The sequence below is a fragment of the Geotrypetes seraphini genome, chromosome 8 (assembly GCF_902459505.1).
Source record: "Geotrypetes seraphini chromosome 8, aGeoSer1.1, whole genome shotgun sequence".
Lineage (NCBI taxonomy): Eukaryota > Metazoa > Chordata > Amphibia > Gymnophiona > Dermophiidae > Geotrypetes > Geotrypetes seraphini.
In genome coordinates, this window is record NC_047091.1 from 57,002,278 (window position 1) to 57,026,074 (window position 23,797).

Below are 23,797 nucleotides of genomic sequence, written 5' to 3' on the forward strand. Positions count from 1 at the left end.
ATGACAGATAGAAGGGATGACAATAGGAGAAATGGGGATCAGTAGGTGGGTGGGGATGGGATCAGAAAAACAGATAGTGAATTTGGAGGAGGAAAGAAAATGTGCAGTTTCCTCTTCAGTGATTTCAGAGAAGGAAGAAAAGATGGCAAAGATTGACTGGGTGGACTGGAGGAGGGAGAGGCGGAGACGATTTAGAACTCAAGGTTAATCTTGCGAACCTTGTCATGGAAGTACTCAGTCATAGTCTCAGAAGAAAGCAAAGGAGGAGTCGGAGGTGAAAGCACTGAGTAGAGAGTTGAGTGTGGTAAAGAGACGGCAAGCGTTGAATCCAAGAGAATTCATCAAGTGGATGTAGTAGTCTTGTTTTGCATGTGAAAGGGCTGATTGGAAAGAGATCAGCAGGAATTTGAAGTACACACAGTGAGTATGAGTGTGGGATTTCAGCCAGTGACATTCCATAGATCAGGCACAGGAACATATGTAGCAGAGGTTAGCCAGGACTGGGGTTTGGCACTCCTTACAGAATGTGAAATGGGATGAGCGAGGATATCAAGAGCAGAGGAGAGAATAGTATTATAGGAAAAGACTGCCTCACTGACAGACTTGCATAGTGTAGTGTTTGAGAGGAGGGCTGAGACAGTAGTGGAAAGAGTGCATGGGTCAATAGCCTCAAGACTCCAGGATTAGGTGGGACCTTAGCTTCATTTACATCGCTTCTTGTCTTGAAGTTCTTTAATATGGCAGATTTCAGCGATCAATTCTGAAAGAGTTTTAGAGTGTTCTAAAACAATGAGCTTCAGATTCTATCCTCCAAGGCTCCTTAGTAGATCTGAGTTTTCAGGGTAATCAATCTATTCAAATTAACCTGGTTCTATGACAAAACGTATGTGGTGGTAACTTAATGAATATTTATTGTTCATATCCTGATAAAAGAAGATAACATTGATGATATGAAAAAATATATATTTCAGGGGATCCACTGGAATTATCTAAATTTCAAGCAAACTGAAGACAATATATCTTTTCCCTAGGGAAGCGAATGTGTCTGGGAGAGGGCCTAGCCCGGATGGAGCTGTTTCTTTTCATCACCTCCATCCTGCAGAACTTCAATTTGAAACCTCTGATTGACCCAAAGGACATCGATATCACACCAGCAGAGAGTGGTTTTGAAAATGTGCCCCAAGATTATGAGCTGTGCATTATCCCTCGTTAAAGATCTTTCAGTACCAGCAACTAGCGACGGTCACCGGAATGATTCAAATAAATCCGCAACCCTGCCTCACCTGCACTATGTGCAGTGCACTGGCTACCTATCAAAAATGATGTGCCTTCAAGGGCCTCGTATTAGCCCCTTAAAAACCTCCACCACAAAGCACCCTACTACGTAGCTGCCAAATTACACCCTTTACATGCCCAACCGCCCCCTCTGCTCTGAAACAGAGAAATGACACAGGAAACTGCAACATAAACACTCCTACAGCCACTTCCTCCCTAAGCTATGGAATCATCTGCCCACGCAAATCAGATCTCTGGACTCCCTGATGACCTTCCAGAAGGCAGTAAAGACCTTCCTCTTCTGCTAACTGCTTCAGACTAGAAAAGGGATATGAAGAACTATGATAATGAAGTCCTTAAGCTATATGAACAGACATATGAACAAACAAACAAAAAGGCAAGGGAGTTGTCTTTTCAACCAATGATCAAGTCTTTATTCAAAACAAATAGTCCCAACAAGGTTCCCTGTTTTGGTGTGTAGTGAATGCCTTCCTCAGGGGACACTTGGCTGGTGGACATGGAGTTCAAAATTTGCACTGCTCAGAAGTGCGTTTTGAACTCCGCGTCCACCAGCCAAGTGTTCCCTGAGGAAGGCATTCACTACACGCTTAAACAGGGATCCTTGTTGGGGCTATTTGTTTTGAATAAAGACTCGATCATTGGTTGAAAAGACACCTCCCTTGCCTTTTTGTTTGTTTGTCTATATCCCAAGGCGAAGTGTTCTTGTGTTTGCCAGGCATATGAACAGCTCTATGAACAAGATTACACTATTGCTTGACTTCCCCTCTATATGCCTCCAATATACTTTTTAGCTCATGCCCAGTTATGCTCCCTATGTTACCCAAGTGCCCTCCCTTAAACAATTATGTCCTTTGTCCCACCTGGTTCCCCTATGCACATGATAACATGTTAGCTTCACCTTGTACTTAAATCCACTGCCTACGGAATCTATACATTTCTCCTTGATGATAATTTGTTAGCCTTTAATATTGTACCTAGGTTCCCTCTGTTTTCTCTATCCCCACCGGTTCTTCTGTTACCCCACGCTCTGAAACTTTGTTTGTTTTACTGTTGCCCATCCTGAGCTTTCTGAGAGGGTGGGAAATAAATCAAATAAACCGGAGCATAAAAATAATTTGCCACATTTGATCAATTAGGTGGCAGTATAGCTTCGGCGTCTCAATCCTACCTGTTGCGAGAGCCATTCTTTATTTCCTGAGGTATCATTCTATTTGTGGTGATATGCCACACTCAAAATGCAAGGAAATTGTTTGAGCAGAGCCCCTTGCAGCTCGAACATCTACCCCCCTTATAGCGCTCCATGCTGGAGTTCATCGGAGCTGGTTCCTGTGTTAACATCCGAAGCCCCAGCCTCTCTTCCCAACTGGAAGAGAGGCTGGGGCTTCAGACTGGGAGGTTTCACTCCCCCCCCCCGCCCCCCGATGTCTGTTCCACCGCCACACCCAGAGTCTACTGTGGCTGAGCAGGAAGTATTTCCCATTATGTTATCTTTGAGGGAGACACCAGCAGCAGGGGCTGTAGCCGCGATAGAATTTCTGGAGGTAGGAGAAACCAGGAAGGTTTCTTCTCAACATAGAAAATCTTCAACGGTATCATTAGAGAGTATTTGGGAAGCTCTCATGAAGATCAACACTATAGTTTACAAATCTTCACAAGAAATTGCGACACTTGTAAGTACTGTTAATACCTTAACAGAAAAGCTCCAAGTCACTACAGAACACTTTAATGCTGAACTTAATCAGGTTAAGAGTAAAGTGACGGATCTACAAACCCTATCCACAGAAATGGTCAAATACAAAACTATTCTAAGTAGGAAGATAGAGCAACTGGAAAATTATAATAGAAGATTGAATATGCGTATACTCAATTTTCCAAGATCATTGGGAGTGTCCCCTACAGAAATGCTTAAAAAAATCTTGTTGAAATTTTGAAATATTCTTCTGACTTAATTCCACCAATTAATCATATATACTATATACTTCCCAAAAAGGTGAAGGAGTTGGTGCTGCGGATTCATTGAATCTTACTGAAATACTTGAAACTTCAGTTTCAGATATCACAGAGCGAGCTACTTTATTCATTTCCTTTGTTTTTGAGGAAGACACAAATTCTTTTCTACGATTATACTTTTGAAATTCCTAATTGCTATTTCTGTGGAAAACAGTCTGGATCTACCCAGATGTCGCGAGGCAGACAGAAGAGAGGCGAAAACTTTTCCTGGCAATGAGATCTGAGACTGTGACATTTGGTGCAACTTTTCTATTAGCATGCAAATGCTTAGTAAAGTACCTTGGAGTTAAATATGTTTTCTTTGTGCCTGAACACTTGCGATATGAAGAAGTTGGGTACTGTTAATGTTTAATGTTAAATGAGCATATACTGTGTAACAGGAATCTCTATTAAGCCTATTCTTTTTTTATTATTATTGATATTAGTTTATCTTCACTATTTCTCGGATCCTCTCTATTCATTGTTGGTGGTCTAAGAAAGTTCAATTTATTACCTTGGGAATTTAAGTTAATGCTTTTAATGGGTCATTTCCTCTGTTTTTCTTAAACAAGGATATCTTGTGAATTATGTGAAAATACAATAAAGAAATTTTAAAAAAAAAGAAAGGAGTTCCTAACAGCCTGTAACTAACTGTTGAGTGCAAACTGGTCTTTTTAAGTTGTCTTTTCTGAGAAACATGCGGGAGTGCATGTGTATTTACCAGTATGTGCAGCAGGAGTAGCTATTTTGCAAAGATAGGTGCTGACATTTTGAACAGAGGAAACTCAGTAACTGCTAACATTTACACGTGCCACTTGATATGTTGGAACATGAAAGTGGTGGCCTGCTATTTTATAAATCTATAGATCAGTGGTTCTCAACCCTGTCCTGTGGGACTCCCAGCCAGTCGGGTTTTCAAGATATCCCTCATGAATATGCATGAGAGAGATTTGCATACCTGTCACTACCATTATATGCAAATATCTCTCATGCATATTCATGAGAGATATCTTGAAAACCCAACTGGCTGGGGGTCCCCCAGAACAGGGTTGAGAACCACTGCAAGATGGATTGCCATTAATCAACGACAGAAGCCGCAGTAGTTAACACTACAGCCTCAGCACCCTGAGGTTATGGGCTCAAACCCATGCTACTCCTTGTGACTCTGGGCAAGTCACTTAATCCCTCCGTTGCCCCAAGTACATTAGATAGATTGAGAGCCCATCGGTACAAACAGTCAAAATGCTTGATTACCTGAATAAACTCATGTAAACCGTTCTGAGCTCCCCTGGGAGAACGGTATAGAAAATTGAATAAATAAATATAATGTGAAAGGGGAAAATAGCAACTAGGGATTGAGGTGAAAGGAACTCCCTTGATCCCTCTTGTAAAAGGCTGAGCAAAATGAGCACTTTTGCAAAATGTATACATATGAAGGAGCAGTTGTAAATTCCAAAACTGAAGTAAGGGGTCCTCGTGGGCTCTGCCCCATCCTCGTGGGCTCTGCCCCTATTCCCACCCCATCTCCATGGGCTTTGTCTTTGTCCCTACCCCTTCGTCCCTGCGAGCTCTTTCCCTGTCCCCATGGACTCTGTCCTCATTTGCACATACCAAAAACACTTATGATTTTACACTTAAATCTTTTTATTAAAGTATAAAAAAGGACAATAATTTGTACAGCTGTTTATAAATCACAAATAGAGCCTTCCATTTCGAGTTGGTTTTGGTACAGCTTTCCCAAAGTTTCAGTTGTTTTTACAGTCCATCATCTGGGAAGGTAATTGGATTGTCTTTCAGACATGGATAGAGAAGAGAACCTAAACTGTGTAATGGATGAACAGGAAAATAAGTGTCTATTAAATGTTAGAAGTGTTCCAGCGATGGATGAATCTATTGCAGTAATAGTAACATGCTTGAGAAGCTGGGCACATGATGGAAGGACATTGCAGATAGCAGACAAGACACAAATGATATCATTTAACAGTAGTTCACTGAAATCCAAAAGCAGCTTCTGCAGGTTTTTTTTATAATCATTGAATTCAGTTGTCAGTTGTCTAAGATGTGAATATTTTACTGTTTCAAGTTTTTAGAGAACGACATGGGGAACAAAGTTTGTCCCTGTCCTCGTGGGCTCTGTTCCTGTCCCCAACTGTGCCCCATCCCCTGGCTCTGTCCTTATCCCCACAAGCTCTGTCCCGGTCCCCGCCCCAGGTGCTCTGTTCCCATCTCCACCCCACGCAGGTACCCATCCTCATGTGCCATTTGCACTGGTGTTTCTGTTTTCTTAACTAATTTGTTCTTTCCCTACCATTTTCCCTTCCCAATCCAGAATCCGTACCTTAATTAATTAACCATAACATCACCTGCCATGTTCACCTCAGTGCTATAAAAATATTGCTGTCTCTTGCTTTGGGTCAAATGAATGGAATGCCCTTCCATTTCCACTATGATCTGAGGTGAATCATTTATGCTTTGAGACTGATTCAAATACACTTCTATTTTCTCAGGCTTTTGCCTGTTAAATCTTCTGTTTTGGGCTATCCAGTCATTTAACACTCAATTACCGTATATACTCTAATATAAACTGAGATTTGGGGGTCAAAAAAATGGTCCAAAAATGGGAGTCTCAGTTTATATATGAACTAACCCCATCCCACACCCACTGTGGGCCTCCAGTACTGCCCAGGTGATCCAGTGGTGTGTGGAGCCAGAGCTGCCGTCAATCCCTCCCTCCCAGCGACTTTGTGCAACTAGCCTGCCCCTCCTCTTCCCTCCTGGTCCCCCTGCAGGTCTACCTTAGGTCCCCAGTGGACCAAAAGTGAGGCAGGGCAGAAGCGATCCCTTTATGCTCCTGCCACTTTTAGTCTCAGCATAGGTCATGGCTCTGAGAGACCTCCATGCCACTTTAGCTCTGATGGACCCTAATGCTTCTCCCTCCCTATGCCGAGACTAAAAGTGGAAAAACTTTTGCCCTGAGGTCTGCGCCACTTTTAGTCTCGGCATAGGGAGGGAGAAGCATTAGGGTCCATCAGAGCTAAAGTGGCATGGAGGTCTGTCAGAGCCATGACCTATGCCGAGACTAAAAGTGGCAAAACTTTCTATTTCACAAGCTATGAAAGTAGCCTAGAGGTTAGGGCATTTGACGTGGGTCCTTCTAATCTGGGTTCAAGACCAGCTTGAACCAAACTGAAATACATTTTCCTGCCACAGCTCTGGGGTAAAACGCAGACCTCCCTTAGCTGAAGTATTTCCTCGAATTAATTATTATTAATAAAAGACTGTCGGCACAGATCCGTGGGGTCAGATACAGCGGTGGAATGAGGGACTAAAACATGGACCTGCACACATGAAATCTGAAACCTCAGCTGTCAATAAATGTCAATAAATATTTTTAAGGATATGCGGTTGAGATCCCTTCCCTGAACCTTTTAATCCATTCCCTTGTTATTTCATGCATAGATATTACTGTAATGCCCTCCTCAAAGGCATTACAAAAAAAGGAAATAAAAAGACTCCAAATAGTACAAAACACTGCAGTAAAAATTATATTTAATGCAAAAAAATATGACCATGTTACCCCTCTTTTACATAAAGCTCATTGGTTACCAATAGAACATAGGATCACCTATATAATTATTCTACTAACTTTTAAAACCAGAGTAAATAACCAGCCAGAATTTATTAATAACTTATTTATCCCATATAATCAAACTAGGACTTTAAGATCTACAGCTTACAACCTTCTTACCATCCCCTCATTGAAACATATAAGCACAATGAGGACTACAATTTTCTCTGTTAGCGCCCCCTCTCTTTGGAACAATATCCCAAATTACTTACATGAAAAAACAACTCTTGCCAATTTTAAGGTGAAGTTAAAGACATTTCTCTTTCTCGATGCTTTTGTAACTTAAACTGTTCTTTTAAGGGTGACTTAGATTCAAGAAAGGTTCTTACCTTCAGTTCCCCCTCCCTTTCTCATTCTTCCCCTTGTGTGTTCTCTTTCTCTCTATCTAGTTCTAACCCTTCTTCCCTTTTGTTCCTGTATGTCAATATCTTTAAAAATTGTCATTTCCCCTGCTCTGTTTCTGTTTAAAATGTATTTTATTTGGCACATTGTTTTGACATTTTTGTACACTGCCTAGAAGGCTTGATTGGGTGGTATAAGAAATTTTAAATAAACTTGAAACTTTAGGGATAATCACGTGATGCAGTGAGGAGCGAGGTCGCACGCTCCTCAGCTCCCGGGCCCCGCTCCAATATCCTGTTCTACTTATCTTTGTAAGCGGACTACGGTGCACCGAATGCTGTTTCCGTTACACGGCAGCATATGGATCAGTTTGTCTCACGATCCGGAGGAGGTATGACGAGCCGCACGGTGGCTAAGACACGAGACAAAACGCGGCAGGCTGAAGAGAAAATGGCGGAACTAGGCGTAGCACAAGCTTCTGAATTTACCGAGGGTCAAATGCGCCAGCTCTCAGCGGTAGTTACAGCAGCATTAGCCTCCCCACTGGATAAATTATCCACCCAGCTTGCTCGCATGGAAACTTTACTGGGGGAAACAGTGGCACGAACCACAGAACTAGAAACTCGAGTAGCTGGGACAGAAGACTCTACCCTGGCTCTCACTGCAAAACTTGTCAAATTGGAGAAACGATTGGTGGAAAACGAGGAGAAAATGGACGACCTCGAGAATAGAGCAAGGAGAGACAACCTTCGATTTATCGGAGTTCCAGAATCTATCACAGACCAACAATTGGGATCTACTTTTAAAGATTGGCTGGCTACTGAATTCACATTTTCACCTGGTCTTGGCCCACTACGTTTTGAGAGAATACATCGGGTAGGCCGTGCAACAGCAGATCGTCAAAGACCCTGGGTAGTAGTGGCCAAAGTACATAATTACCTCCACAAAGTAGAAATCTTGAAGCAATACAGATTACGCCGTGAATCCTTTAAATATGAAGACACAAAGATTCAAATCTTTCAAGACTATTCTGCTGCTTTACAGGAGTGTAGGCGTAAATTCCAGCCCTTATGTGGAATTTTGGCGGAGAAAAAGACCAGGTTTTTGTTTTTATATCCTGCTATTCTTAAGATATATCTAAATGGAGTCTGGAAATCCTTTGACTCAGTGGAAACGTCTCAGGAATTTATAGACACTAAGTTATAAATAAGAGTGCCTAATAACTTTCATCAGTTATTAAAAGCTGTAATAGATCCTTTTCGTTTATGGTGTTATCATACATCGCCAATCTATGGAATTTGGTATTGAAATTTATATAAAACACATCAGGATGTTGGAGGGGGCTCATGCATTTGTGCTCACCTGGGATCCATCGAGCACGAGTAGTGGGTCCTAGAAGAGGGTGTGGAAGAGGGCAAGGGGGGATGGAGGAGGGTTATGGGGAAGTTAGTATGGGGGGGGAGTGGGGCTGGGGTGATAGAGGGTGGGGGTGGAGCAGGGGATTGAGGGCTGTTCCGAAGTCCCAAAAAATATATTTTCAAAATTGTGTTCTTCTGATTTTAAAATCATTTGATAGGATAAGACTAAGGAAAGATCTTTTTATGTGTTGTATAACCCTGGGGGAGGCTGGGTCCCTGGGGTTTACTTGTGTTAGTAACAATTGGAAAACATATTTATGTTTATTTTATGTATTCACCTCTTAGACTGGTCTCCTGGAACGTAGGGGGCATAACTACACCGATAAAGCGACAAAAAATTCTCGCCTCCCTACAACATACTAAAGCAGACATAGCCTGTCTCCAGGAGACCAGACTGACAGATGAGGAACATCTCAAATTAAAAAGATTATGGGTAGGAGAGGTATTTTTTTCTTCTTCCACTGGACGTCACAGAGGTGTGGCAGTTTTACTTCGTAGGTCTTCTCCCTTGGGAGTCCAGATCTTAGATAAAGACAAAGAAGGAAGATATTTACTGATACGTCTTCAGGTGGGGGATAACTATTATTTATTATTAGTAGTATATGGGCCAAACTCTTTACCATCTCCTTTCTTCCAACATCTCTCAGTGTTGTGCTCTCGCTATCCTGGCGTTCCCTTATTTTTGGTAGGAGATGTTAATCTAGTGACGGACCCTGAACTGGATAGATCTTCTCACTCTGCCACTTCCATAGGCACACGGGGTTCACTTCTTAGAAATTTTTGCTCTAATATAGATTTAGTCGATCCATGGCGGCTCCTCCACCTGGAAGTACGAGATTACACCCATCTATCTCGTGCCCATGATTCTTGGTCTCGTCTCGATTATACTTTGATGTCTTCTTCATTATTTTCCCAGGTTAGGGAGGCGAGAAATGGTCATATACATATCTCTGATCACGCTCCAGTTTGGATCGACATCCAATTAGAGGCGCTCCCAGTTAGTTTGAGACATTGGAGGTTTCCTGCTTTTTTGGTCCAAGATCCTGAGTTTCAAAAATTTTTATCAGATCAATGGGAAGATTATATTTTCAATAATGCACAGCACTTAGATAATCCTCTTTTATTATGGGATGCCGCCAAATCGGTCTTGCGAGGTCACATTATAGCATATACTAGTACAAAATTGCACAGAATAAATAAATCTATACCCTCATATAACATCATATATATAAAGGATCTTTATACCCTCATATATAACAGGATCTTTATACCCTCATATAACATCATATATAACAGGATCTTTATACCCTCATATAACATCTTATATAACAGGATCTTTATAACCTCATATAACATCACATATAACAGGATCTTTATACCCTCATATAACATCATATATATAAAGGATCTTTATACCCTCATATAATATCATATATATAAAGGATCTTTATACCCTCATATAACATCTTATATAACAGGATCTTTATACTAGAGAATGACACGGTGACGGTTTACCCGCGGCCACCGCATTTAAGCCGCGGGTCACCGCCGAAAACGGGGAACCGAAACGCAGTCGCTGCGGTGACGGGGACAAGGCCATTCACCGACCGCGGAAACGGTGAACAGGTTTGTCCCCGCGGGCCAATGTACCCCCTTCTAGGAACCGCTATTTCACCGTGCTCCTCATTTGTCATTTCAACCCTTCCTGCCAATCGCAGCAGAAGGGTACCCAACCCCTCCTGCCGGTCCTCCCAATGGCCTCCCCTAAGATCGCCGGCAGGAGGGTACCCAACCCCTCCTGCTGGACCCCCCCCCCAACGAACCCTCCCACCCCGGAACCCCCTTAGTCTTACTTTTCAAGTTGGACCGGACAGCTCCTCGCTCGTCTGGCCAGCAGGCCTGCCTCCGTCCAAATGAGGCGGGCCCGCCCCTCCCCTCCCCTGCCTAACCCACAGGATCCTAGGGCCTGATTGGCCCAAGCACCTAAGGCCCCTCCTATAGCGGGAGTGGCTTTAGGTGCCTAGACCAATCAGGCCCTAGGATCCTGTGGGTTGGGCAGGGTAGGGGCGGGCCCGCCTCATTTGGACGGAGGCAGGCCTGCTGGCCAGACGAGCGAGGAGCTGTCCGGTCCAACTTTGAAAGTAAGACTAAGGGGATTCCGGGGTGGGAGGGTTCGTTGGGGGGGGTCCAGCAGGAGGGGTTGGGTACCCTCCTGCCGGCGATCTTAGGGGAGGCCATTGGGAGGCAGGGGAGGGGAGGGGAGGGGAGGGGCGGGCCCGCCTCATTTGGACGGAGGCAGGCCTGCTGGCCAGACGAGCGAGGAGCTGTCCGGTCCAACTTGAAAAGTAAGACTAAGGGGGTTCCGGGGTGGGAGGGTTCGTTGGGGGGGGGTCCAGCAGGAGGGGTTGGGTACCCTCCTGCCGGCGATCTTAGGGGAGGCCATTGGGAGGACCGGCAGGAGGGGTTGGGTACCCTTCTGCCGTGATCGCTGGGGGGAGGGGAGACTTGCAGCCGTAGCCGCGGTCACTATGCTAATCACGGCAGCATTTAAAGTACATGTCGTGTTTGTTTTTGCATTGCTAGCCCCAGGGGTGGTGGAAGATTAGTGATTGAAAAACTGTATGAAAAATAACTATTTTAAATTTAGTGATCAAAATGTGTCAGTTTTGAGAATTTTTATTAATTAATTTTTTCTCTGTGTGTTTTGTTTTTGTATAGTTATTAACTAATATTTAACTAAGTTTTAAAGTTTTAAAGTTTTAAAGAATGTTTCCTTTATACGTAAATAAAGAAAAGTGAATGGGATTGCAGTGGCGGTGACGGGGCGGTGAATGGGGTGGCAGTGGCGGTGACGGGGCGGTGAAGAGGATGGTGAGACGGGGACGGGGCGGTGACGGGGTTGGTGAGACGGGGACGGGGCGGTGACGGGGATGGTGAGACGGGGACGGGGCGGTGACGTGGACCAATTTTTTCACCGTGTCATTCTCTACTTTATACCCTCATATAACATCATATATAACAGGATCTTTATACCCTCATATATAAAGGTTCTTTATACCCTCATATAACATCATATATAAAGGGTCTTTATACCCTCATATATAAAGGATCTTTATACCCTCATATAACATCATATAACAGGATCTTTATACCCTCATATAACATCAAATATAACAGGATCTTTATACCCTCATATAACATCATATATACAGGATCTTTATACCCTCATATAACATCATATATAAAGGATCTTTATACCCTCATATAACATCATATATAACAGGATCTTTATACCCTCATATAACATCATATATAAAGGATCTTTATACCCTCATATAACATCATATATAACAGGATCTTTATACCCTCATATAACATCATATATATAAAGGATCTTTATACCCTCATATAACATCATATATAACAGGATCTTTATACCCTCATATAACATCATATAACAGGATCTTTATACCCTCATATAACATCATATATATAAAGGATCTTTATACCCTCATATAACATCATATATATAAAGGATCTTTATACCCTCATATAACATCATATATAACAGGATCTTTATACCCTCATATAACATCATATATACAGGATCTTTATACCCTCATATAACATCATATATAAAGGATCTTTATACCCTCATATAACATCATATATAACAGGATCTTTATACCCTCATATAACATCATATATAAAAGGATCTTTATACCCTCATATAACATCATATATATAAAGGATCTTTATACCCTCATATAACATCATATATAACAGGATCTTTATACCCTCATATAACATCATATAACAGGATCTTTATACCCTCATATAACATCAAATATAACAGGATCTTTATACCCTCATATAACATCATATATACAGGATCTTTATACCCTCATATAACATCATATATAAAGGATCTTTATACCCTCATATATCATCATATATAACAGGATCTTTATACCCTCATATAACATCATATATAACAGGATCTTTATACCCTCATATAACATCATATATAACAGGATCTTATATAACAGGATCTTTATACCCTCATATAACATCATATATATAAAGGATCTTTATACCCTCATATAACATCATATATAACAGAATCTTTATACCCTCATATAACATCATATATAAAGGATCTTTATACCCTCATATAACATCATATATATAAAGGATCTTTATACCCTCATATAACATCATATATATAAAGGATCTTTATACCCTCATATAACATCATATATAACAGGATCTTTATATCCTCATTTAACATCATATATATAAAGGATCTTTATACCCTCATATAACATCATATATAACAGGATCTTTATACCCTCATATAACATCATATATACAGGATCTTTATACCCTCATATAACATCATATATAAAGGATCTTTATACCCTCATATAACATCATATATAACAGGATCTTTATACCCTCATATAACATCATATATATAAAGGATCTTTATACCCTCATATAACATCATATATAACAGGATCTTTATACCCTCATATAACATCATATAACAGGATCTTTATACCCACATATAACATCATATATAACAGGATCTTTATACCCTCATATAACATCATATATATAAAGGATCTTTATACCCTCATATATCATCATATATAAAGGATCTTTATACCCTCATATAACATCATATATAACAGGATCTTTATACCCTCATATAACATCATATATAAAGGATCTTTATACCCTCATATAACATCATATATAACAGGATCTTTATACCCTCATATAACATCATATATATAAAGGATCTTTATACCCTCATATAACATCATATATAACAGGATCTTTATACCCTCATATAACATCATATATATAAAGGATCTTTATACCCTCATATAACATCATATATAACAGGATCTTTATACCCTCATATAACATCATATATAACAGGATCTTTATACCCTCATATAACATCATATATAACAGGATCTTTATACCCTCATATAACATCATATATAACAGGATCTTTATACCCTCATATAACATCATATATATAAAGGATCTTTATACCCTCATATAACATCATATATATAAAGGATCTTTATACCCTCATATAACATCATATATAACAAGATCTTTATACCCTCATATAACATCATATAACAGGATCTTTATACCCTCATATAACATCATATATAACAGGATCTTTATACCCTCATATAACATCATATATATAAAGGATCTTTATACCCTCATATAACATCATATATATAAAGGATCTTTATACCCTCATATAACATCATATATAACAAGATCTTTATACCCTCATATAACATCATATAACAGGATCTTTATACCCTCATATAACATCATATATAACAGGATCTTTATACCCTCATATAACATCATATATAACAGGATCTTTAAACCCTCATATAACATGATATATATAAAGGATCTTTATACCCTCATATAACATCATATATAACAGGATCTTTATACACTCATATAACATCATATATAAAGGATCTTTATACCCTCATATATCATCATATATAACAGGATCTTTATACCCTCATATAACATCATATATAAAGGATCTTTATACCCTCATATAACATCATATATAACAGGATCTTTATACCCTCATATAACATCATATATATAAAGGATCTTTATACCCTCATATAACATCATATATATAAAGGATCTTTATACCCTCATATAACATCATATATAACAGGATCTTTATACCCTCATATAACATCATATATATAAAGGATCTTTATACCCTCATATAACATCATATATAAAGGATCTTTATACCCTCATATAACATCATATATAACAGGATCTTTATACCCTCATATAACATCATATATATAAAGGATCTTTATACCCTCATATAACATCATATATAAAAGGATCTTTATACCCTCATATAACATCATATATAAAGGATCTTTATACCCTCATATAACATCATATATAACAGGATCTTTATACCCTCATATAACATCATATATATAAAGGATCTTTATACCCTCATATAACATCATATATATAAAGGATCTTTATACCCTCATATAACATCATATATATAAAGGATCTTTATACCCTCATATAACATCATATATAACAGGATCTTTATACCCTCATATAACATCATATAACAGGATCTTTATACCCTCATATAACATCATATATAACAGGATCTTTATACCCTCATATAACATCTTATATAACAGGATCTTTATACCCTCATATATAAAGGTTCTTTATACCCTCATATAACATCATATATAAAGGGTCTTTATACCCTCATATATAAAGGATCTTTATACCCTCATATAACATCATATATAAAGGATCTTTATACCCTCTTATAACATCATATATAACAGGATCTTTATACCCTCATATAACATCATATATAAAGGATCTTTATACCCTCATATAACATCATATATAACAGGATCTTTATACCCTCATATAACATCATATATAACAGGATCTTTATACCCTCATATAACATCATATATAAAGGATCTTTATACCCTCATATATCATCATATATAACAGGATCTTTATACCCTCATATAACATCATATATAACAGGATCTTTATACCCTCATATAACATCATATATAACAGGATCTTTATACCCTCATATAACATCATATATATAAAGTATCTTTATACCCTCATATAACATCATATATAACAGAATCTTTATACCCTCATATAACATCATATATAAAGGATCTTTATACCCTCATATAACATCATATATAACAGGATCTTTATACCCTCATATAACATCATATATAACAGGATCTTTATACCCTCATATAACATCATATATATAAAGGATCTTTATACCCTCATATAACATTATATATAACAGGATCTTTATACCCTCATATATCATCATATAACAGAATCTTTATACCCACTTATAACATCATATATAACAGGATCTTTATACCCTCATATAACATGATATATATAAAGGATCTTTATACCCTCATATAACATCATATATAACAGGATCTTTATACCCTCATATAACATCATATATAAAGGATCTTTATACCCTCATATATCATCATATATAACAGGATCTTTATACCCTCATATAACATCATATATAACAGGATCTTTATACCCTCATATAACATCATATATAACAGGATCTTTATACCCTCATATAACATCATATATATAAAGGATCTTTATACCCTCATATAACATCATATATAACAGGATCTTTATACCCTCATATAACATCATATATATAAAGGATCTTTATACCCTCATATAACATCATATATAACAGGATCTTTATACCCTCATATAACATCATATAACAGGATCTTTATACCCTCATATAACATCATATATAACAGGATCTTTATACCCTCATATAACATCATATATACAGGATCTTTATACCCTCATATAACATCATATATAAAGGATCTTTATACCCTCATATATCATCATATATAACAGGATCTTTATACCCTCATATAACATCATATATAACAGGATCTTTATACCCTCATATAACATCATATATATAAAGGATCTTTATACCCTCATATAACATCATATATATAAAGGATCTTTATACCCTCATATAACATCATATATAACAGAATCTTTATACCCTCATATAACATCATATATAAAGGATCTTTATACCCTCATATAACATCATATATATAAAGGATCTTTATACCCTCATATAACATCATATATATAAAGGATCTTTATACCCTCATATAACATCATATATATAAAGGATCTTTATACCCTCATATAACATCATATATAACAGGATCTTTATACCCTCATATAACATCATATATACAGGATCTTTATACCCTCATATAACATCATATATAAAGGATCTTTATACCCTCATATAACATCATATATAACAGGATCTTTATACCCTCATATAACATCATATATATAAAGGATCTTTATACCCTCATATAACATCATATAACAGGATCTTTATACCCACATATAACATCATATATAACAGGATCTTTATACCCTCATATAACATGATATATATAAAGGATCTTTATACCCTCATATAACATCATATATAACAGGATCTTTATACCCTCATATAACATCATATATAAAGGATCTTTATACCCTCATATATCATCATATATAACAGGATCTTTATACCCTCATATAACATCATATATAACAGGATCTTTATACCCTCATATAACATCATATATAAAGGATCTTTATACCCTCATATAACATCATATATATAAAGGATCTTTATACCCTCATATAACATCATATATAACAGGATCTTTATACCCTCATATAACATCATATATAACAGGATTTTTATACCCTCATATAACATCATATATATAAAGGATCTTTATACCCTCATATAACATCATATATAACAGGATCTTTATACCCTCATATAACATCATATATAACAGGATCTTTATACCCTCATATAACATCATATATACAGGATCTTTATACCCTCATATAACATCATATATAACAGGATCTTTATACCCTCATATAACATCATATATAACAGGATCTTTATACCCTCATATAACATCATATATACAGGATCTTTATACCCTCATATAACATCATATATAAAGGATCTTTATACCCTCATATAACATCATATATAACAGGATCTTTATACCCTCATATAACATCATATATATAAAGGATCTTTATACCCTCATATAACATCATATATAACAGGATCTTTATACCCTCATATAACATCATATAACAGGATCTTTATACCCTCATATAACATCATATATAACAGGATCTTTATACCCTCATATAACATCATATATAACAGGATCTTTAAACCCTCATATAACATGATATATATAAAGGATCTTTATACCCTCATATAACATCATATATAACAGGATCTTTATACCCTCATATAACATCATATATATAAAGGATCTTTATACCCTCATATAACATCATATATATAAAGGATCTTTATACCCTCATATTACATCATATATATAAAGGATCTTTATACCCTCATATAACATCATATATATAAAGGATCTTTATACCCTCATATAACATCATATATAACAGGATCTTTATACCCTCATATAACATCATATATAACAGGATCTTTATACCCTCATATAACATCATATATAAGGGATCTTTATACCCTCATATAACATCATATATAACAGGATCTTTATACCCTCATATAACATCATATATAACAGGATCTTTATACCCTCATAAAACATCATATATAACAGGATCTTTATACCCTCATATAACATCATATATAACAGGATCTTTATACCCTCATATAACATCATATATAACAGGATCTTTATACCCTCATATAACATCATATATAACAGGATCTTTATACCCTCATTGTGATACGCTGCCTATGCCTGCTAGGTGGGTTCCTAGTCCAGAGCCCGGTCTGAAGACCAACCTTCTCCCAGATGTTACCAATTCCTCTTGTTATGAATTTCCTGATGCCATTTCTCCTTTGCTCTCTAGAGGGAAGCAGAGAGCACATGTGCAGAATGCCCATCCCCCTCTCAGGCCCAGGCTTGCTGATAAGAAATTCTTTTCACCTGAGGGTTGGGGGCGGGGCTGCAAACTAGTTACCCAGAGAGGAAAGCTCCTGGGGAATCAGTTAAAAGGAGGAGAGGCACAGGACAGGCAGGAGAGTTCAGGGCTGGGAGATTCTGATAGCGGTTCTCCACTTGAATACATGTAGCTGACTGAAGCCGGTGAAGTATCTTCTTTGAGGGAAAATGAAGAACCACAGTCCATGGAAATAGACCAGGATTCATCTGCTGCTCCAATTAGTGGGAACCTACCAATGGAAGTTGGCTCCTGTGAAGGCAAGCTGCTTGTTGGTTAAATGTGAGTAACTGGGAACCTTTTCTGAATGAGAGACTTCCATAAGTATATTATGCCCTGTAGGAGCTTCAGAAACCAAAAAGCTCCAGAAGATTTGAAAGGCTCTTTTTTGTTTGCTGAGAGTTTTTTTTTGTTGTTGTTTCTCTGATATGAGAAAGGACTATTTCCAGCATAGGTAGTGAGGTTTGCCTCACGTATTTTTGTGGTGGGATAGTGGGCCTATTTGGCAGTATAATATCACGTGAAGCACACTACCTCCCCAGCTTTGCAGCAGCTGGGTAAGTCACAGCATTGCTCTGACTAGTGCTGTGAGAGTCAATTTAAGACTGTTTATATTTTGTTTTCCTGACTAAGAGATAAGCATGGGCTGATTGCAATTGCCTGAAGTTAGAAGGACTGAAACTGTTGGACAATTACCCTTTGGGACAGTTTGCTGTTTTTGTGGTTTTCTTTTTATTTGTTTGTTGCTTTGGGAGCTTATTGCTAAACATGGAAATATCCTGACCAGGTTTTTGTTTTCTCCCAATGAAAAATAAATCCTGATTTTTATTTAAATTCCTACCCTGGACTGGTGTGACCGTGTTTTCTCTTCCACCATTATTTCCCTTGTGCAGCTCATCGCGGCTCACAAGAGCACAACTTTCGTGTCCCAGCCGCTCAGGGCCCATTGTCCTGAGCCGGTTGGTGACATATTTGGTATCAGTTTTGGGATTTTTATTTTACTGCCTTTGTGTTGGTGAATTAATTGAACTGAGAGTGGTGCAGCAGGAGTAAAGACCTGGGAAGAAGCTGTATCGGGATTCGTGTTTGCCATAAGCTGGGGAAGCAGAAGTCGGAAGCAGAACCAGAGGGAGCCCAGCAGTGTTCCGGAAAGCCATCCCAAGTTATTAATCCCAAAGGATCAGACTCATCAGTTTGTCCGGTAAGGGTACCCTAGGGACAGCTGGTTGAGGATACTGGGATTAATAGCCTTGCTGGGAGGCGGGAGCTGGGGGGCAAGCGCTCTGGGGTGTGGGAACTAAAAAAAAAAAAAAAAGGAAAAAAAAAAAAGGTTCCGCACTTGGGTTCTGTTTTCTGTGCTTACTTTTCAGGGGCAGCATGGATCTGCAGCAGCTATTCACGCTCTTGGCTTCTGAACGTCAGAAACAGACGGAAGACTTGAAGGTCGTTTTGCAGACCAACCAGGATCTCTGGCGAGCGAGCCAAGTGGAGACCGGTCGGCGGCATGAGGAGTTGGTACACGCCATGGGAGAGCAGTGCAGGACATTTGCCCAGTTACTTCAAGGCACAACTGCTGGTGGACAGAGGGCTGTGTTGACGGCGGGAACAGGAGACCCGGTAGGAGTGAACTCTTTTGTTAACATGCAGTTGTGTAAGATGGGGCCTACAGATGCACCTGATGACTTCTTGTTGGCGTTTGAAAGGATGGCAGTGGCTGCAGGCTGGCCAGAACAGCAATGGGCCACGAGGCTGATACCGTGCCTGGCTGGTACAGCGTTGGCCGCCTATCAGACTCTCAGCCCTGAACTAGCTAGCAATTACCGTGCCATAAAAAACCATATCCTTGATTATTTAGGTTATACACGAGAACATTATCGACAGGAGTTTAGGAGTACCCAACTGAAGGATAAGGAAAGGCCTAAAGCACTCCTACATAGATTGAGGAAGTTGGCTGAGCGGTGGTTACAACCCTGTCTGACGGATCCTCAGGCTATGTTGGCTGAGATTTTACAAGAGCAATTTTTAGAAGCTCTACCAAAAAACCTCAGAGCCTGGATTCAAAGGCAGGGGAGTCGGCCGCTGGGCCAAGTCATTGAGCTAGCAGAAGCTTATATAGATTCCTCCACTTCCCTTGGGTCTGAAGGGGGTACACATGGTAATACCTTTGTCAGGAAGGGAACGTACACTACAACTGGTGCCCACAGTAAGGCCCAGGAAGAGTACCAGAAGCCTGGGAGGAAAGCGCAGGATACTGGAACTCCCAACAAGATGAATATAACCTGTTTCAGGTGTGGGAAAACGGGTCATATCCAAAAACAATGTAGGGTCAAATTGACACTTACGACCTCACGGGGCGGAGCAGAAGTACAGTCAAGGCCCTATGAGGTACAGGTCCAAATAAATGGACAGAAAGTTAAGGCGCTACTGGATACAGGGGCAGAGCAGTCCATCATGTCCCGTTCCTGCTGGGAAAAGGTTAGGAAAAGGGGTCCCTTCAGGAAGATCTCAGAAAGGGTAGCAGTGATCTGTGTCCATGGGGAGAAACACACTTACCCCAGCTATCTCATCCCGGTGGTGTATAAGGAAGAGGTGAAGACCCTGGGGGTGGCGGTTATTCCCGGTGCCCCTGTCGCTCTCATCTTAGGAAGAGATTGGACAGGCCTTGGGGAAGGTATCCAGGAAAGGAGCTCTTTTGCATCTCCAAGGGAAAGCGGGGAAGATAGGTGTACCCTGATGACCCAGGACAGTTCTAATGAACGGCCCAAGAAGGATAGGTCCTATAGATATTATCCTCAACAAGGAGGGAGGGCTCGTTTCCGATGGTACCCCACGATTAGGTGGGCTCCCTTATCGGAACATGCCCAAGCACCCACACAGGCATATGATAAGGCGGCTGGGTGTGATATCTATGCGGCTCAGGATGTGGTAGTGGAGGCCAGAGATAGAGCGCTAGTCCCTACAGATATCCAGGTATCCCCGCCACCGGGATCTTACCTAAGAGTGGCCGCTCGATCAGGACTATCTTTACGGCATTCTTTGGACGTAGGGGCAGGGGTTATAGACCCTGACTTCCGGGGTAATGTGTCTGTGTTGTTAATAAACCATGGGGGGGCAGATTACCCGGTTAAAAGGGGTGACCGCATCGCGCAGCTAATTTGTGAGCGAATCTGGCACCCTAAAGTGGAAAAGTGGAGGTACTTACGTCCTACCCGCAGGGGAATGAAGGGTTTCGGTTCCACTAATACTCCCTTAAGCGGAGAGGTGGTTGTGTTAAATCCGGCCATGACCCAGGAGGATCAGGATTCTCTGACAGTGATTGAAAGAGCTGTAGAACAGCAATTTATTAAACTGCAGCGGGAATTAACTCAAGGACAGGAAGACCAGAGACAACATTGGGAACAAACAGTTCAGCATATGGAGGGGAATCTAGGCAATAAATTGCAGGAAACTCTGTTACAAAAAGATCAGTTGCTTAGGACAACCCTAGAGGAGAATCTTCAGCAGTGCCAAAAAGATTTGCAAGCCCTAAAGACTAACACCCAAGATATTAGGGATCAAATGCAACATGTGGAGAAACATCGAGACCCTACTGTCATTGTTCAGGATATTGCTTGTGCTGTCAGTCAAGTGAAGGATGAAATTAAAAAGGTGCAGACACAAGTAGAACAGATAGGAAGTAGGGACCTTAAGAAAATGGGTGAGCTTATTTCCAGTTTTGGACCTAGGGTAGATTCATTAGAGGAGAGCTTCCTTCTGCTCACCGATCCGGAGGAAATAGCCCGGGCCTATGAGGTTCAGCAGAGGGAAGGTTGCTATACCCATGATCCAAGTCCTTCTGGTTGGAAGAAGGGTAACAAGAACAGAAAGAGCTAAATCCACCCCTAGCAGTCATTTAAGGGGGAGGGTATGTGATACGCTGCCTATGCCTGCTAGGTGGGTTCCTAGTCCAGAGCCCGGTCTGAAGACCAACCTTCTCCCAGATGTTACCAATTCCTCTTGTTATGAATTTCCTGATGCCATTTCTCCTTTGCTCTCTAGAGGGAAGCAGAGAGCACATGTGCAGAATGCCCATCCCCCTCTCAGGCCCAGGCTTGCTGATAAGAAATTCTTTTCACCTGAGGGTTGGGGGCGGGGCTGCAAACTAGTTACCCAGAGAGGAAAGCTCCTGGGGAATCAGTTAAAAGGAGGAGAGGCACAGGACAGGCAGGAGAGTTCAGGGCTGGGAGATTCTGATAGCGGTTCTCCACTTGAATACATGTAGCTGACTGAAGCCGGTGAAGTATCTTCTTTGAGGGAAAATGAAGAACCACAGTCCATGGAAATAGACCAGGATTCATCTGCTGCTCCAATTAGTGGGAACCTACCAATGGAAGTTGGCTCCTGTGAAGGCAAGCTGCATGTTGGTTAAATGTGAGTAACTGGGAACCTTTCTGAATGAGAGACTTCCATAAGTATATTATGCCCTGTAGGAGCTTCAGAAACCAAAAAGCTCCAGAAGATTTGAAAGACTCTTTTTTGTTTGCTGAGAGTTTTTTTTTTGTTGTTGTTTCTCTGATATGAGAAAGGACTATTTCCAGCATAGGTAGTGAGGTTTGCCTCACGTATTTTTGTGGTGGGATAGTGGGCCTATTTGGCAGTATAATATCACGTGAAGCACACTACCTCCCCAGCTTTGCAGCAGCTGGGTAAGTCACAGCATTGCTCTGACTAGTGCTGTGAGAGTCAATTTAAGACTGTTTATATTTTGTTTTCCTGACTAAGAGATAAGCATGGGCTGATTGCAATTGCCTGAAGTTAGAAGGACTGAAACTGTTGGACAATTACCCTTTGGGACAGTTTGCTGTTTTTGTGGTTTTCTTTTTATTTGTTTGTTGCTTTGGGAGCTTATTGCTAAACATGGAAATATCCTGACCAGGTTTTTGTTTTCTCCCAATGAAAAATAAATCCTGATTTTTATTTAAATTCCTACCCTGGACTGGTGTGACCGTGTTTTCTCTTCCACCATTATTTCCCTTGTGCAGCTCATCGCGGCTCACAAGAGCACAACTTTCGTGTCCCAGCCGCTCAGGGCCCATTGTCCTGAGCCGGTTGGTGACATCATATAACATCATATATAAAGGATCTTTATACCCTCATATAACATCATATATAACAGGATCTTTATACCCTCATATAACATCATATATATAAAGGATCTTTATACCCTCATATAACATCATATATAACAGGATCTTTATACCCTCATATAACATCATATATAAAGAATCTTTATACCTTCATATAACATCATATATAACAGGATCTTTATACCCTCATATAACATCATATATATAAAGGATCTTTATACCCTCATATAACATCATATATAAAGGATCTTTATACCCTCATATAACATCATATATAACAGGATCTTTATACCCTCATATAACATCATATATATAAAGGATCTTTATACCCTCAT

At 39.6% G+C, this 23,797-nt stretch overlaps 2 protein-coding genes across 2 annotated transcripts in view; both read left to right on the plus strand.

The window, feature by feature from the left end:
• LOC117365249 (cytochrome P450 2G1-like) overlaps positions 1 to 1,644 on the plus strand; it is a 46,956-nt gene extending 45,312 nt beyond the window's left edge. Inside the window, exon 9 of the mRNA XM_033955433.1 lies at positions 1,032 to 1,644. Coding sequence (XP_033811324.1) covers positions 1,032 to 1,213 — 182 coding nt within the window. The 3' untranslated portion in view covers positions 1,214 to 1,644. The remainder of the gene's footprint in view (positions 1 to 1,031) is intronic.
• Positions 1,645 to 19,688: 18,044 nt separating this feature from the next.
• LOC117365936 lies at positions 19,689 to 22,276 on the plus strand. The gene has a single exon (XM_033956901.1). It carries the CDS (start codon positions 19,714 to 19,716, stop codon positions 22,207 to 22,209), a length of 2,496 nt encoding a protein of 831 aa, XP_033812792.1. The 5' UTR covers positions 19,689 to 19,713; the 3' UTR covers positions 22,210 to 22,276.
• Positions 22,277 to 23,797: the final 1,521 nt, after the last annotated feature.

Coding starts and splice junctions, on each gene's coding strand:
- LOC117365936 (XM_033956901.1), top strand. CDS start 19,714: ATGGATCTGCAGCAGCTATTCACGCTCTTGGCTTCTGAACGTCAGAAA.